General features: G+C 46.7%; 1 protein-coding gene across 2 annotated transcripts in view; it reads right to left on the minus strand.

The window, feature by feature from the left end:
• The window catches only part of Lrig1 (leucine rich repeats and immunoglobulin like domains 1), a 127,532-nt gene extending 110,432 nt beyond the window's left edge, over positions 1 to 17,100 (minus strand). The window contains exon 1 of one of the 2 annotated variants that reach the window (XM_078038633.1): positions 16,207 to 17,100. In XM_078038633.1, coding sequence (XP_077894759.1) covers positions 16,207 to 16,427 — 221 coding nt within the window. In that variant the 5' untranslated portion in view covers positions 16,428 to 17,100. The remainder of the gene's footprint in view (positions 1 to 16,206) is intronic. The other variant, XM_005335321.5, reaches the window with a different exon arrangement.
• Positions 17,101 to 17,477: the final 377 nt, after the last annotated feature.

Genomic DNA, 17,477 nt, shown 5'->3' on the forward strand with positions numbered 1-17,477 from the left:
TGATGATTCAAATAGTTAATGACAATGGATCCTGCTGCTAAAAGAATGTAAATTGCTATTACTGCTGTCATTTTAATTCCAACCTTCTCTCAAGTTTCTGCTATGTATTAGGCCTTTTTCTAAAAATCCTACATTATTGCACTTCTGTCTTCATAACAAGTGTAGTGAGGTGGGCACTCACTAATTATCCTCATGTTACAGAGGGAAGCTAACTACATCACCCAACTTTGCCCAGAGGTCACCACTCTTACCATTGAGCCCCATAACAACATGGCTGCTCCATCCCTTCCTCCACGCCTCTCACAACCAGACACCTAGGATGCAGGAGTTCAAACAGGATGAGCACACAGTGTTATCCCCTGAAGACTCTGAAACATTGCTCTGGGCTATTCACTGGTGAGCAGGGCCTGAACTTATTCGAAAAGCTCAAAACAAATGCTTCAATTCGGACTCTCAAGTCACATTTGCTTTAAGTATTGATTCTGATTAGCTGATGCTGATGACTTTTTTTTTTTAAAGATGTCATCTGTCTCAAAAAAAAAAAAGGGAGGGGTATCAAGAAATAAGTGTAGTGATCATATTGCTTTCCATATATAGACATGTCTATTTTAAGCATCATACTCTCATATCCAATCACTCTGCCAATTTCACCTCCATGCTAATTTTTTTTAAAAAACTCTGACTAGAATTTTCCAACTACACTGTAACTTTAAACTTTTGTGTTTCTTCTACATTTAAAAGGAATGCCATTTCCCAATATATAACTCCCAAATGTAGAATTCACAGATGATTCATCTCACAGAACAAGTGTTCGGAGACATCAGCTCCAAATAGAGGAAAAAATTTGGAATTCCCTTCTCTCCCTCAAAGTAAGAACTCGCCTCGATCTGCTTTTTGCTCGACAAAAGTTTGTTTTCAATTATATTTCCAAATTCTTTTAACAATAACTGCCCGGCGTCTGGCACCAACACATCTGATACTTTGAAGTGGTTCTCAAGTAGAAAATAAGGAGAAAGGAAGGGAGAAGCCTCTATAATTTTTGTTTTAGGTCAAATAGTCTCTCTGATGTACAGAATCAGACAAACCACAAGCCAGGTCTTCTCGCGGAGGGTCTACACCGCCAGGCGCACCAGCAGTGGAGGAGATTCGGATCTGTCTCTGTACCTTCTGCTGGCTCATGGGGGAAACACAGGCCATCGGCATAAAGAAGATGGCCCTTCCTGCACATCTATCTGTGTTCCCAAGTCACTTCTGTCAAGGGCTCCGCACTGGCCAATTGGGAACACTCACACTTAAGGGGCAAGAGTTGTTAGAAACCCCACCAGATAAACAAGGAAAGCGTGCAACCCTTTCTGCCCAGAAAGAACAGGCCCATCCCCAAGACAGAAAGCCCTGGGGCAATACACAAAACATTTTTTAAGGATTCCTACAGACATGAAACTGAACACCCTGAACTTCCAAGCATAATGGAGAATATAAAAGGGAGGCGTGGAGAGTTCCCTAATCAGAGAGACTCGGAGGATCCTCTGGGAGAGGAGAGAGAGAGAGAATCGATGCACCAGAAGGAGGTCTCAGGAGAAACAGAATGATTGACAGGGACACACGAGGCTCCTGGAAGGGTAGGAAGACCACTTGGCCTATTCTGATCCTCAAAAAACACAATGGAAAAAAGGTCATCTTGGGGGCTTACAGGGAAAAAGCTTTTTCAAAAACGTAGTTTTTTTCGACTGTTTCCTTTGGTCCTTAAGTAGTCTAAGTCCTGTTCAACTTTTTGTCAAGAAGTTCCAAACCACTAACTGTGGCCTCCCATTTCACTGCTTTTTAGCTGCACCCCAAACAAAGCTCCAAATTATAAGGACGTGTTCTAAAGGGAAAAAAGAAAAAAAAAAAAAACAGAAAAAGTCGAAAGTGTGTTTCAACTTAGGAAAATTTACATGATACTGAATGAGTGAACACTCAGGAGGCTGTGGCAGGAGGATCAGAAGTTAGAGCCAGCCTCAGCAATTTAGTAAGGCCCTTAGGGAGACCCTGTCTCCAAATAAAAAGGGGTTGGGGATGTGGCTGGTGGAAGAGCAATCCTGGGTTCAATCCCCAGTATCCAAAAAAAAAAAGAAAAAGAAAAAAGAGAAAAGCCCAAGAAGTTCCACTGAATGCAATAACAAATTCCACACGTGGAAGAAATGTAGATATTTAGGGCACAGAAAATAAAAACTTCTAGATTCTGCATGATAAGTAAAATCTTTTAGGAGTCTAATTACTACAGGAATCAAAATTTTCAAAATTGGCACTGGACAAAGAAGCAACCCAGACGCATCCAGGGAGACTGGTAAATTCTGTCTGAACTGGATCAATAAAAGGAGGAGAATGAGACTTCAAAACTGAAGAAGGAAACCACTGGGCTCTACATACTAGGCTGCTGAGTTTCCACCCTGAAAGGTACACTTGAGAGGTCTCCTCTGAAACCTGCCATGCCCCTTGCTTGGAATTAGTCAACAGCAAGTCAGCTCAGAAAGGGTGGGCAGCATGGGGGGTAGTACCCTTCCTGCAGCTATTAGTACTAAATCTGTTGCAAGTCACCTATCCAGTCCTCAAGACAGTTCATCAACATCGCCTACAACTTCCCTCGTTCCAACTATTCACTGGCAGCCTGCTTAAGAGATGCTGCCTACTCAATATACAATAGCTAAGCTATGGAACCAACCTAGGGGACCTTCAACAGATGAATGGATAAAGAAAATGTGGTATCAATAAACAATGGAATATTACTCAGCCTTAAAGAAGAATGAAATGATGGCATTTGCTGGTAAATGGATGGAACTGGAGAATATCATGCTAAGTGAAATAAGCTAATCCCCTCAAAAACAAAGGCTAAATGTTCTCTCTGATATGTGGATGTTGGGGGTTAGAAATTCCACATCATGTACAACCACAAGAATGGGATTCTGATTAGAATAAGCTATACTCTGTGTATGTATAATTTGTCAAAATATACTCTACAGTCATGTATACCTGAAAAGAGCCAATTTAGAGAGAGAGAGAGAGAGAGAGAGAGAGAGAGAGAGAGAGAGAGAGAGAGAGAGAGATGCTGCCTACAGATGACCCTAAGAAATGACCCACTGGAAAAATATGTCTGTAATTTATCTGCTTTTTTTTTTTTTAAGCTCTTACAAAGTAAAGCAAAGATGCAAAGTTTACAGCTTCCATGGTTTTCTTTGAGCCTAAAGGGGAAAGGAAGCAAGGTTGAGCGCCCTTTATCCAAAATGCTTGGGGCCACAAGTGTTTCAGATTGCAGATTTTTTCGAATTTTAGAATGTATGCATGGTGATGAGACCCAAGTTTATACATGAATTCATCTATGATTCACATGACCTGGAGGTAATTTTATATACCATTTTAAAATACGTTTGTGTGCAGGAAAACAAAGTTTCACGGTACAGAATTTTCCACTCATGGTGTCATGCCAGTACTCAAAAAATTTCAGATTCTGGACTCTTTTGGATTTCAGATTAAGAATGCTCAACCTGTGCTTTCTTTGTGGGATATTTGCTTTTCCTCAACAACACCTGAAGGTCCATGCAAGGGTCCCTTGCTGAGGCTCCCACCACACACCCTCTTGCTCTTTGCTGCCTGAGGTATCAATCTAAAGATTCCACTTGGAGGCACCAAACATGTGAAAAACATTTATTTATTTATTTATTTATTTATTTACTTACTTACTTACTTACTTATTTTTTGCACTAGAGATTGAACCCCGGGGGCGCTCAACCACTGAGCCACATCCCCAGCCCTTTTTATATTTTATTTAGAGACAGGGTCTCGCTAAGTTGCTTAGGGCTTTGCTAAGATGCTGAGGCTGGCTTTGAACTCGCAGCCCTCCTGTCTCAGCCTCCAAGCCACTGGGATGCAGAACATTTTTAAAGGTGGGTGCAGTGGCCTGTAATCCCAGCAACTTGGGAGCCTGAGGCAGGAGGTTCACAAATACAAGGCCAGTTTGGGCAACTTAGTGAAAGCCTGTCTCAAAATTTAAAAAGAAGAATAAAAGATTGAAGATGTAGCTCAGTGGTAAAGTGACCCTAGGTTTGATCCTCATTATTGCCCTCCAAAGAGTACTTTTTAATTAAGTATCTTAAACACCGACCAGTTTACCAAGTCTTACCATCCAGTGAGGTTTGTTTCCATCAGGACAGAATCATAAACCTGAACATGCTTTTGTGTGCTTTTCCACACAAAGCACAGCAACCATGGGTGTCCTTCCCTTACGCTCAAGTCCCCTGCCGTAATCACAGAGCTCAGCAGCACTGCAAATACTGCCATCACACAACCCAGGTTTCCGGGCCCTGCAGGTAGAGATGAAAGTCAAACAGCCCTTAACAGATAGGAAATTAAGGGACCAGTCCAAGATCCCGTTGGCAATCAGCAGCAGAGAAACCTCAAGGTCTCCTGAAACCCAGCCACATGCTATTTTTCCCTTCTACCACGTTCCTGCCCTGGTAGCTTTAGAAAATCAAGTTTTTTCCTTTTAGGTCAACAGCTTTCAGCCCTCCCCCCACCCCACCCCCCCACCCCCACCCCCGTTAAGAAACTTACAAGATTTCACGCTCATAGGTGCAGTGACGCACGCCTATAATCCCAGCAGCTCAGGAGGCTGAGGCAAGAGGATCAAGAGTTCAAAGCCAACCTCAGCAACTTAGGGAAGCCCTAAGCAACTCAGTGAGACCCTGTCTCTAAATAAACTATAAAAAAGAGCTGGGGATGGGGGCTCAGTGGTTATGTGCCCTTGAGTTTAATCCTTAGTATCATAAAAACAACCAAAACAATAAAAAAAAAGATTTCATATTCAACCAAGTAATACTGGAGACCCACAACTCAATAAGATTTCAGGTTGGCTAGTCTTTAGGACAGTGCAGAACGGAGTATGACTTGGTCGTTTCTAAGTGCTGTTTCCAATGGAGATGTGAAGAAATCCAAACGTCTCCACATCAGAGTGTCTAATTTTTCTCCTAGGCAAAGCACAGCCCTTCAATGGAGCCAAACTACTCATGTCCTATACACAGGCACTCAATCTGAGAAGCCAGTCAGAGGCGTTTTGGATGAGACAGCCCTTGATGGCTACAGAACATTTATTTCGGTTTGCTTTCTGTGTCTCCTCTCCTCCAAACAAGGAGGAGCACCCGCCCTGTGGGGCAGCAGACTCTGCATCCATCACTCGGTTTCATCAACAATCCACTTCCTGGAAGCAGCATGCTCTTCTGGCTGTGTATACGGTTTTGCAAGCCCTGGGAATTGGTGTGCCAGACACACCAGCCCAGGTGGAGGGAGGAAGTCACCGACGCACACGCCAGTTCGTTTTGTCTTTGTAACTAAAATAAGATGTGGGCACCGTGTATGATGCACCAAAGTACCACACTGCTGACATGAGATTGAGAGGGTATTTCCCCAAGATGCAAAACAGAACTTAGATTCATGATCAGAATATCTGGGTGTTAGCTGGGTACCATGGTGCACACCTGAAGTCCCAGTGGCTCAGGAGGCTGAGGCAGGAGGATCACGAGTTCAAACCAGCCTCAGCAACTTATCGAGGCCCTAAGCAACTCAGTGAGACCCTGTCTCTAAATAAAATAGAAAATGGGGCTGGAGATGGGGCTCAGTGGTTAAGTGCCCTTGGGTTCAATCCTTCGTACAAGAAAAAAAAAAATCAGAGTTAGTTTTTCCTGCCCACAAATTTTGGCGTGGGCTCTAATCAAATAAATATTTAATTAAGCTTAACAGATCCGTGAGTTTTAATTGACCGTGTTGGGCGGGTTTTAAAATTACTAGACACTCTATAATCTACCTAGAATTGGATTTTCACAGACAGGATACGGAAATCATTCCATAAACTGTGACAAAGTGAAAGGAACTTGGAGGACTTCTAACTCCCCATTCAGAGTCCTGGCTAAGCCACCAGCAGCATGAAATCCATTCTAAGGGAGCTCCAACCCCACAGAGCAAAAGGCAGCAGAGAAATCAAACCGGGACTTCTACAAAGCAAAACATGCCACTCAGCAGCTACCCTGAGAAAGCGGTTTCAAAATCCGTGTGAAGTTTAAATCAAGCACAGAGGGTTCCAGGAACCTGGTTCTTTGCTCTGGAGGATTTTCTTGTAGGGTGCCTCTCACTATTTAAAGCAGACTCAAGCAGCCACAGCTGGAGGGTCAGGCCTTGCAAAGTAAACAACAGTTAACTCAATTCCTAAGACTTAACTACGACCCATGGCTCATTATCCTCGTATTAAACAATAAGATCCGAAATATCATTTTTAAATGCTCCATTCTAATTGTATTTATTCACTAATGGATTATAACCAACAATTAACAGCTTGGTAGCAAAAATCCCAATTAAAGACTCTGCGGAGGGAAAGGAAAGCTAATCAGAATTGCACATTCTGGCAAAGGACTCCAAGACAAAAGAACTTTCTAAGCACCTCTCACAGAAAAAAAGAAAAAACAGGAGAGAAAGAGAAAGAAAGAAAAACAACAAAAAAAGCAAAACCTAGATTTTGAGAATACACAGAGTGCAGAATTCATAATCTATAATATTCTATAGAGTTGACCAAAATTCCTTTGGAAAAACACACCTAAAATATCCCTGTTGTTTCCAGAAGCTGTTGGAATTCACATTTCTTAAACGTCTCTTAGTGAAGAGTATGGCTTGTGAATCATATCCCATTCAAGCTATTCATTTCAAAAAAAACCCAAAAAAACAAAAAAGGCTCAATACATTTATAGATGAAATAATGTGCTTTGGATTTGCTTGTTAAAAAAAAAAAAAAAAAAAAAACATGGAAGGAGAGAAGGTACTGGAACACAGACCCAACCAGAGCTGGGGGACAGGCATACAGAGTTCAGTGCAGTGTTCTGTCCACACAGATTTATGTTTACCTCTCTCTACAATAAAAAGCTCGGAAAAAACACCTATAGCAACAGAAGTGAGTTAGTTTATTTAAAGTACCTGGCTGCATATCAAATGTTCCCTTAATGCAGAAGTTTAAAAAAAAAAATCCTATCATTCAGAGTATCTCACCTCCACCCCTGCAAAAAAAAAAAAAAAAGTGCCTTTGCAACAGGCTCCCTCGGGTCAACTGGCAGTTGAGGACAGCACAGCAGCAGGTCCAGGTCTTGTCATCCAGCCCCAAAGTGCTAATGCTGGAGATGCAAATGCTCTCAAACAAAGAGCACTGAACTACAAGATCTGGAACTAAAATGAGATCCTCTGTCCCCCCCAGTTCAGAAGGGCTCGGTCCTTCTCATTGTATCCAACAGGCTATCTTCAAGGAGATAATCCAGGAGAAAGAATTATCAGCGCAATGTGTGCCCTGGCCAAGATAAGCGGGGCACGTTATTTGAACGACAAGTTATGAATTAGTGGAAGGAGCAAAGGACAGAAGGGGGGAGGGGACACTTGCTAAATGCTGCAAAGAGGACTCTTTGGGAGATCGAGTTATGAGGGGTTGTTTTGTTGAATACATGGGCTAAAAAAAAAGGGGAGGGAGAAAGAAAAAAGCTCTCTATCTCCACTCTGCTGCTCAACCTTCAGTTAATTCTGCTTGTGGGAAAGACCCTCGCTCCTTCATTTTCAATACCTGCAGATCATAAAAGAGAGCTGTACACCACCTGCTCTGAAGCAAAGCCCTTAAAGACACAGGGCCACGCTTTCTGGAAACCCTCTGAACACTTGTCTTTTGCCAAAACAAATTGAAGGAGCAGTGATTGGAACCTGCATCCTGGTTCATAAGGAAACCAAGATGTATTAGGCCTGGCTGAGAAGAACGGAGTGGTTGTTCCCACAATGGACCTACTGGTTATGCTAGATTAAATAGTAATAAAGACGCAAACAATCGTAGCCGTTCATGTGGGCAAGGCCGTGAATCGTGGCCATTCACAGGGGGGAAAAGACTCAGGTACAGGTGCACAGGGAGCAAAAGCAAACAGAGAACAGTTCTGCAGGTGGGGCATCCTTGCCAGATTCCTCAAGTGACCCTGTGCTCACTGCCTGGGTCCCCCCACAAAGTCACCATGCGGAGCTACAAACAGACCCCAACAAACCAAAATGTTCTCAGCCTACAGCCTAACCATCGTCTCCCCTCCGCCCTCCTCCTCCTCCTCCTCCTCCTCCTCCTCCTCCTCCTCCTCCCTCAAGTCTTTCCAAAGAGAAGTGGGTACAGTGAGGTTTCAGCTGGCCCTAAGTCTGTAACCTAACCCCCACTTGGAAAAGCACACCTGCGCTTTTCGAAGCTATTGACGGAGAAGCCCTACCTGCATCTTGGTAAGGTTCAGTTTCAATGAAACCCTGGGAAATAATAGGATAAAATGATTAGTTTAAAGACTTCTCACTTCCCTGCCTTTCTCCACCTCCCCTTCAAAAAAAAGAAGAATGTTAAATAGGCAGAAGTATTTATACAACTGGAATAGATTTAAAACTACTTCCATAATTTTTGCTAATTATATCATTTGCTGCAATTGTTTACAGCTTCCTGTCTCTTAGAGCCACATGAAATTTCACTTGTTACCCTGTATGTACATGTCACCAAACCCCTATGGGAGAATGCTCCTGGGGTTGAGACCTGCTGTCCTCCCACCGGAAGGACTCCCTGTCCAAAAGGTAAACTTTCCCCAGGAAAGCCTTGGTGGCCAGAACTTTGGAGAGACAGGCTGTGGAAAAAAAAAGAAAAGATGCAAAATTTGGGCTCCTGAGGCCTTAACCTTCAAACCATGCCCCAGGATCCTCATCACCCACATTGGTGGACATTCACCATTGGGCTGTGTCCTCACAATGGCTGGAAGACAGACTATTATGGTCCCCAATTTGGAAATGAAGGAAAGGGGTTTGATGAGCTGGCAAATAAAGATGCCAGGAGTGGACCCTAGAAGCGACTTCTGATCTCTCCATCACTATTCCCTAGTGAAGGCTGTGGGCTGGGTCTGAACCCCAGGGATGAAGGTGTCAGTAAACTTAGCCAAGGAAAAATTGAACATTTCATCCTCATCTACCCTCTTCCCCAGTCAATTATCCAATCAGAGATCAGGGTACAGGCCGAAAGCAATTCCCACTTCGAGAATAAAAGAACTTAATCCAGGAAACCAAGAGTATAAGACCCAGGAAAACTGAGCACAGGGTGTGCACCTGTAATCCCAGCTACCCAGGAGGCTGAGGCAGGAGGATCACAAGTTTGAGGCCAGCCTCAGCAATTCAGCAAGACCTTGTCTCAAAAGAGATGGAGATGTAGCCCAGAGGTCGAGGGTCCCTAGGTTCCATGCCCAGTAGGGAAGGTGGAGGGGACTCAGGGAAATGGAATAATAAATAGATTCAGTGTATAACTTGTGTTTAGGAAGACAATGTATCCTTCATTACTTACAGCAACCTTTGTGCTTAAATAAAAACCACAAAGTATTAAACTGTAAAAAGCATCACAAAAAATCATTCACAAGCCTTCTCCCTCCCCGCCCCCCAAAAAAGGACACAAACTGGCAACTCTCCATTAGACCAGTGAAAAAGGGCTCTTTTCATTTTCCTCTGCAATCTTTATTGATCCATTTGTTTTGCTTGATAACAAGCAGCCACGTATCCAGTTCTTCAACAGAAATTCCCTCAGCCCCAGTTATATAACTGGCCACTGGTCAGCCTGGACTACTACACTCTACAGCTATAGAAAATGCCTTGGGTCAGAAAATCATCATCATCATCATCGCAGGCTCCAGAGGGCAAACAACTGTGAAAAGTCTAACATCTGGTCTTCAAAGTCCTATTTCTCTGCGGAAGAGATAAGAACAAATCTGAGATTCACACTGATTACACCACATTCCTGGTACACCAGAATTGAAGGCTTGAGGTGGACACTTGGCTCCATATCACGCTTCAGTCATTAAAAAATAAATAAATAAATAAAAAGAACCCTAAAGGTCCCTAAATTTCCCACAGGCCAGAGAACATTTGAGATTTTGACCTATTTCTCCTGGGCCTGGGAACTCCTTGTCCCACCCCTCCTCCCTCGGGTCTGAAGACAATGCCCCCAGCCTTTGAAACTGCACCCATTGTAAACAGCTCTGCATATTCACAGGGCCCAGGGTCCTGTTCACTTCTCAAAGACCCCCAGGGTTTCAAATTGCAGCCACTGAGGAGGGGGGGAAAGGTCCCCCCCAGTAAGTAAATGTCACCAAGCTCATTCAAAAGGAGTTGAAAGTCAGGCCTGCTCGGGCCACTTAAAGTCCTTTAACCGATGGGGTAAGTCAGAGGAATCCCTTTTATGTTTTAAACAAATGAGGAAAAGAAGGTGGGGGTGAGGGGGTGGGGAGAGCCTGGTACCACCAGAATCCTTCCTTACTTCCAGCCACCTTCAATCAATGGATCCCTCTTTTAGATGTCCCTTTTCTATAGGATGTCCCTTAAAGTAACCAAAGGCTATTTTTTTTAATATTTATTTTTTAGTTGTTGCTGGACACCATACCTTTATTTTACTTATTTGTTTTTATGTGGTGTGGAGGATGGAACCCAGGCCCCCCCCCCGCCCCCCGCAGGTGCTAGGCAAGTGCTCTACCTTTGAGCCACAACCCCAGCCCGGCCTGCCCCCCACCCCCAAGGCTATTTTAAACAGCCTCCCCCCAGCCTTCCTACCTCACCGACCTTCCCTCAGGGCACTTCCAGGTGTGCAATCCCGGGGCCAGGTGCACTGTTCAGTGGCACAGGCCCCTAGTGCTCTCTCCCACATTCCTGTCCACCCCGGAGAGAGAGGATGCTGAAAAGACTTTGCACCCAGGAGACACCTCGGCCAAAGGGAGAGAGGCCCCTTTCATTGTGAGCCTGGTGTCTGAGGGTGAGAAAGGTCAGCAGGAGGCTGTCCCGACTGGTTGAGGAGGCTCGTGCTGGGAACGCAGGCAGAGTCATTAAGCCTGGAGGAAGAGAAGTGGTCCATTAGGACCCAGCGCTCACTGCCTTAACGCTTTCCTCAGAATCACTACTGGTCATGACACTCCAAAGTCCAAGCCTGTGTGTCTAGTAAGCCAATGTAATGATGCAAAGTCATGAACAGGCCTCTTTTTAAAACAGACCCTTGAAAAAAGGGGACTGAACAGGCCTGACAGACCCTAAAGACGAGAGAGAGAGAGAGAGAGAGAGAGAGAGAGAGAGAGAGAGAGAGAGAGAGAGAGAGAGAGAGCGCGCGCGCCAGTGCAGAGTTCACTGATACTGGGCCCTGGGGGTGGAAGGTGGGAATTTCAACACTTTCTAATCTCACAGCATCCAAAAATTAGGTTTTTATGGCCGTCATTTCATATCAGTAGGACTTCAACAGCACGCTTTTCTCAAGACAACCAATAATTTCCCAAGACAATGTAATTTACCAAAGACCTTTGCTGACTCAAGACAAAAAAAAAAAGTGCTAAGGGAACTAACAGATCACCATTGCTGAGAGGAGAGGGAAGCCCACTTTCTACACTTGCTGGAGAAAAGAAATAGATTTGAAAAAAAAGTAGATTCAGAGCTCAAGTCAAGTTGTCTTAAACCTTGAGGGCTCTTGCACCTTCCAGGATTTTCTCTGCCATGTCTGGGACTTAGAGTAGTCCTGAGAGCTGGAGGTGCAGCTCCGTGGACGAGCCTGTGCTTATTCGCACGTGAGAGGCTGTGGGTTCCAGCCCCAGCCCCACAAAACAAACACATAAATCAATCCCAATTCAATTCAAAAAAAAACCTCACTCAAAATCAGATGTTCAAGGTCTGTTGAGCTTGATTATGTGATATGAAGGCAAGGAGAGAAAAAGATAGAAGTGAAAACCTAAGGACATCTAGACAAGCTGTGTATTTAGCTTAAGAAAGAAAGAGAGAGAGAGAGAGAGAGGAGAGAGAGAAGAAAGAGAAAGAAAGAAAGAAAGAAAGAAAGAAAGAAAGAAAGAAAGAAAGAAAGAAAGAAAGAAAGAAAGGAAAGAAAGAAAGAAAGAAAGAAAGAAAGAAAGAAAGAAAGAAAGAAAGAAAGAAAGAAAGAAAGAAAGAAAGAATCTCAGTCTAAGTTCTGGAAGGATTTGGTCATCTAATTTGCATAAACAGGATGGGAAGTATTTTCCAAACCCTTAATTCACAACACCCTGCACACCTGGGCCTTGACATACAGCTGTAAAATTTGAAAGACAAAGGCCCTCTTTGCTTGGCAACCACCACGTGTGTGTTTTCTAATGTGATCCTAACTACCAGTGATGTGCCAAAACTGGCCAAGTCACACTGAAGGCACCCCGTTGGGTATTGCAAAACACAAAACATGAAGAAGAGACCCAAATCAACAAGTCCATTTTAAGGTGGTTCAGAATGGCTATGTTTGGTGTCCTCTTGTTGAATGAATGTCCCTTGCTTTCATTTTGAGCGCAGGATCCTTATACAAGATAGTGGGGGGGGGGTTCATTTTGACAGCCCTAAATACATAGGACATGTTTTTCTCCATTTCAATCCTTAGTACTACTCCTTTTCCTCCCTCCTCCTCCCCTGATCCCCCTCCTTTCTCTATTGGTCTTTCTTCTATCTATTTATTTACTTTTAATCAATATGTTATTGTTACATATAAAATTAGAGTGCAAGGTGGTAAACTCATATATGCACCTAGTATCATTTATCAACTTCTCCCAGTTCTGCCCCCTTTCCCTCCCTTCCTATCCACTCCTTGGGTCCCCTTATATTCTACTGATCTCCCTTTGATTTTTTTTTTTGCAAGATCCCCCTTTGAAAAAAATTCCTTTTTTTTTTTTTTTCTCTTAAGCTTCTCCCAAAGAACTAGAATCAGCATACTAGAGTGATGCCCTTGCTTCTGAATTCAGGTCCTCTTCCCTCAACAAAGAACAAGAATGGAGGTTTGTTCTGCCTCCAGGACCTGCCTGCCTCCCCACTCACAATTCCAAGAGGCCATAATTCATTTTTCAGAACGTTTAAGCCAACAACATTCTGTGACTAAATACGGTGCTTAAATTTCCGCCACAGGTAAGAGTCTAAGGTAGAGTGTATTTAAAGATCTCCTGAAGCCATGCTCCCCAAAATAATTTCAAAGAAATCAAACATCTGAGTTCTAAGAAGTTCAGCTTCTAAGGTTCTGGGAAGCTGGGATAAGGCTTGGCAGTGCTTGGTGCTATTTATGAATGTGCTGGTTGAACCATGCCAATCTCACCTACGTAATGGGATTGGGAGACTCAGTTATGGCTCCGCTACTATAAGGGACTGCACGGAATAAGTTTTCTTCAGGCCCTGTGAAGGAACCTATGTTCCCCTCAACCACCTCTATTCTTTCTATTCACAGTACATTCACATTCACTATTAAAAAGTTTGACTTCCCTTATGCTAGGCTTAGAAGCAACTCCCAAATTAGATGCACTGTTTGGGGGGGGGGGTCCCATAAAGCCACAAGTCTCCTGCTATCTCAAATCCACAGCCTGAAATTGTTTGAACTGGCTGCAGTAAAATCTGGTTCATGGGCTTATAAACTAGCTCAAAGCATTTTCTAGACATGATGGGCTTTGAGGGTGTAAACGCCATGAAAATACAAGAAACTTTTATTGTATCAGATACAGAAACTTTCTCCACTCCTGCCTTGCAGAATCACTGCCAGGAATATCAACTGTATAAATATTCTCACAGAAACTTCAGAGTAAGACTAATGGCTTGAGACATCTAAAAATTAGAGGGGAAACACATCTGCATGACTCCTTTTTAATCAGAAATAAAACTGCACAGATATTTTTCAAAGGATGCTGTACGCTGTTGTCACCCCACGTCAACCAAAAATCACACGCTGCTCAAATCTTGAGATCCAATCAGCTAACACCATAATGAATGTGATCAAGTCTCCTGAAGCTCTAAATGCCCAGTTTGGTATTTATTGATCATCAAACCTGTGAGTGTAAAAAGAGTGCAATTTTCAAGGTATTTATTTAAACTGTGTGAAATGTCACTTCTAGGCAACAGAAATGCCTTTAAAACAAAAACAAAAACAGTGTGTTCTGCTCCCCAAAAGGACAAGGCAAAGTGGATCTTGTGACTACAGGAAAGTGCAAACAAGAGGACACTCTGTCCTCTCCCGGAAGTTACTGTTTGGGAGCTAAAGAGCCTTCCTCACAGTGCCTCTGACACATGGCATCGAGTCACACTTCCAGCAGGTGAACATACTCACTAAAGGAGAAATCACAACTCTCCAGGCTGCCTCAACTGAATAAAATACTACTTCAGGGCAGTACTGGGTTCTGCCTCCCAGTACCCTAGGACCGCCGATTTTTCCCTGGGTCAGTGAACTCCTGGGGGGGGGGGGGGGAGACAGTACCTAACCACAGCTAAGAGGTCCTCACCAGCTTCTGAACTGTATGGCACCTGCTTGTGGAGCAGTGTGTCTCCTGTGGGCCAAGCTAAAGATGTGCCCCCATCATGACAGACACAAGATCTTCACCTTTAAAAAAAAAAAAAAACAACAACTTCTCTTCTTCCCCTCAGAGTAGCCAGACTCAGTCCGTGTGTTCTGTGATGGAGCCACAGGTGTTGGTTAAAACTTGTATCACCAGTTTTCTCCTTTTTAAACAGTGACTGTCATGCCTGAGGTTACAGCTGCAAGCCTCCCCTATGTTCTGGGAAAGATGTCCAACTATTCAACTGAGAAGTGGATTATTCGAGCAAGGCCTTTTCTGGAAGGTACTCAGAGTTCTACAGAGATGCTACTCCTGATAAATGGACAGGACCTGACTCGTGGACCGAATTTTTTTAAAGTTAAAAAAAAAAAAAAGGGCTATTCTATTCCACCCTATTTACAGAAATTGAAAGTCTTTTTTCCCCCCTGCCAAATCTCCTCTAAGAAGTGTCCCACCAACTCCAGACAGGTTAAAATCCTGACAGCACAGAAATGTGCTCTTTCGGGAGAAATAAACTGCTAAGATCAGTCAGGCCCCTGGCACATTCTCCTGATGCAGCATGACTCCAAAACTAACTTGCACCATTTATGGAGGAGAAACTGGAGGGTGGGCCCCAGGGAGCACACAGGAAGGATCTGGAACACAGTCCCCTAACATGCCGATGTTAGAGCGGAAAAGGACAAACTCTGGGTACTCCCAGATCTCTAAGAACTCTTAAAAAGCTCCCTTCCCCTGAGTACCTTCTGGAAAGGATGCCTCAACCCTCCCCCTGAGCCATCTCAAAGTCACCATGGTCCTTTGGATCAGGAGGCAGCTACACTACACACATACACTCATTAATAAATAATGCACGTGGAACACTGGAGTCCCCTTCATTCGTCACTACTACAATACTAAGGAGCACCAACATCAAAGAGGTGGGAGAGGAAAAAACATATCCACAGACCTCCCCACAGAATTCTGCACTCTGCTCCAGACTTCTCCCACCCTCCATCCTCAGCCACAACACAAATATGCTCACCTCCACTTTTCACTCACTCACCCCACAACTGGCTCACCTCCAAGCCCCCTAACAACTTCTCACTTCCACACACCGGAGGACCCACATCCATGGGCCTGCAGACCCCGTGAGGTACACATGCTCACCCTCAGGATCCACAATCTGCTCATGTCCATAGGCCCATGAGGCGCACTTGCTCACTTTCACAACCCTAGGAGACTCAAACCACCTATTGCTCACTTTCAGACCTCCAAGACCCATGCTTTCTCACTCATCTCCAAAACTTCACTGTCTAAGACTGCTTTCCACCAAACCCCACCAGTCCCACTCGCTCACCTCCAAACCTCCACGACCCACGCTGGCTCGCCTCCAAACCCCCAAGAGGTACATGCTCACCTTCAGACCTTCACGATCTTCCCCCCCCTGCAAACCCCACCAGGGCCGCTCACTCACTTCCTAGACTCTCAAGAGATTACACACTCCCCTTCAGAACTTCACGACCCATGATCGCCCTCCTCCAAACCCCACGGCAGGCCCACTCACCTCCAGATCCCCACGACCCACACTTGCTGAAGTCCAAACCTTCGCGATGCACGCTAGCTCACCTCCAGACCCTGACACGCGCTCTCTCTCTCACTGACCCCCACGCACGACCTCGTCTCTGCCACCCCAAGCAAAGTCCTGCAGCCCACACAACTCCAAACACAACCAATCCGCACCCCTTCCCGGGTAAGAACCCCCGTGGCCCCGTGCCCTAGTGACAGCGCCACGGGACGCAGGACTAGCGGAAAGGGCGGCACTCACAGGCTCCGTGTCCAGGAGGGTAGGTCCCCGGGCGGCGTCGCCAGTCCGCGCCCGCTGCAGTCCAGCGAGTCCCCAACGCAAGTGCAGGCGGCCGCGCAGGGCGCCCGCGGGCCGGCTTCGGCAGACGCCGGCTTCAGCTGAAGCAGGAGCAGCAGCCACAGGAGGAGCAGGCAAGGCGAGCGGCGCGGGGCCCCGAGCGCTCCCCGGACCGGCCGCGCCATCTTGTCTGGAGCGCGCCGCGAACTCCGGGCACGGGTACTGTGAGGTCCCGGGCGGCCGCAGGCGCCGGCGGCCAGTGGGGGCTCCGCTCCGCACTCGGTTCAGAGCCGGGGCATGGCCGCCAGCACAAGTTCTCTCCGCAGGTCGCAGCTCCGGCCTTCAGCGGGCCCCCGGTGCCCGGGCCGCTCCACAGCGCCCGGCGGGGGCCGCGAACCCAGCGCTCATCCGGGCCGACCGGCCCGCGCTCGCCGCGAGCCCCACGGATCTGGGCAAGGGCTGCGGGGTCAGCGCCTCTCGTTCTCCTGCTGGGCTCCCCGGTTCGGCTCCGAGCCCCGGTGCACGCCAAGTGCAGCTGCTGCTGCCGCCGCCGCCGGCCTCCGGTGGTGCAGCCGCCGCTGCTACGAGGAAGGCGCTCAGCCCCGCAGCCCCAGCGAGGCGCCGGCGGGCATCTTCCTCTGGGATGGGACGCAAAAGTTGTAGACCCGGGGCGGGACGGCTACTCCGGGCTCGCAGGGCCCCGCGCGCGTCGCTGCGCCAGCGCCACGGGCAGGGCGCGCGCCGGCAGGGTGGAACTCGCCTAGCTCCTCGGCCCTGCGAAAGCCCCGCTGCCCTCGCGGACGAACAATCAGCCGCTCGCCGCAAGCGTCCGGGCGGTCCAGCCCGGGCTGGTTCCCTAGACCCCGCCCCCGGCCTCCCGCCCGCACACACCCCCTCGGCCCGGCGCCCGCGACCGCGCGCCGGCCCACGTTGGATGCTTTGCAACAGCGCTGCTCCACGCCCCCGCCTCTGCTCATTGGCTGCCGGAGTCCACGGCGGCCAGCCTGGAGGGCCATTGGAGCGCTGGCAAGGATCCCGCCCCGCGGCCTGCCCGGGCGCCCCGCCCCCACCCTCTTTTCCCACCCTAGGTGTGAAGGGCGGGAGAGTGGGAGGAGAAAGGGAGGGACGTCCCTCGCCTCTGCTGCCCACCACCCCCCCTAGTTTTTTAAAGAGGCGATGGGATTGCCCTGAGTGGCCGCACACTCCTGGCCTCCGGTGATCCTCTGGCCTCAGCC

Source organism: Ictidomys tridecemlineatus, chromosome 2 (assembly GCF_052094955.1).
Source record: "Ictidomys tridecemlineatus isolate mIctTri1 chromosome 2, mIctTri1.hap1, whole genome shotgun sequence".
In the NCBI taxonomy this organism is placed as follows: Eukaryota; Metazoa; Chordata; class Mammalia; order Rodentia; family Sciuridae; genus Ictidomys; species Ictidomys tridecemlineatus.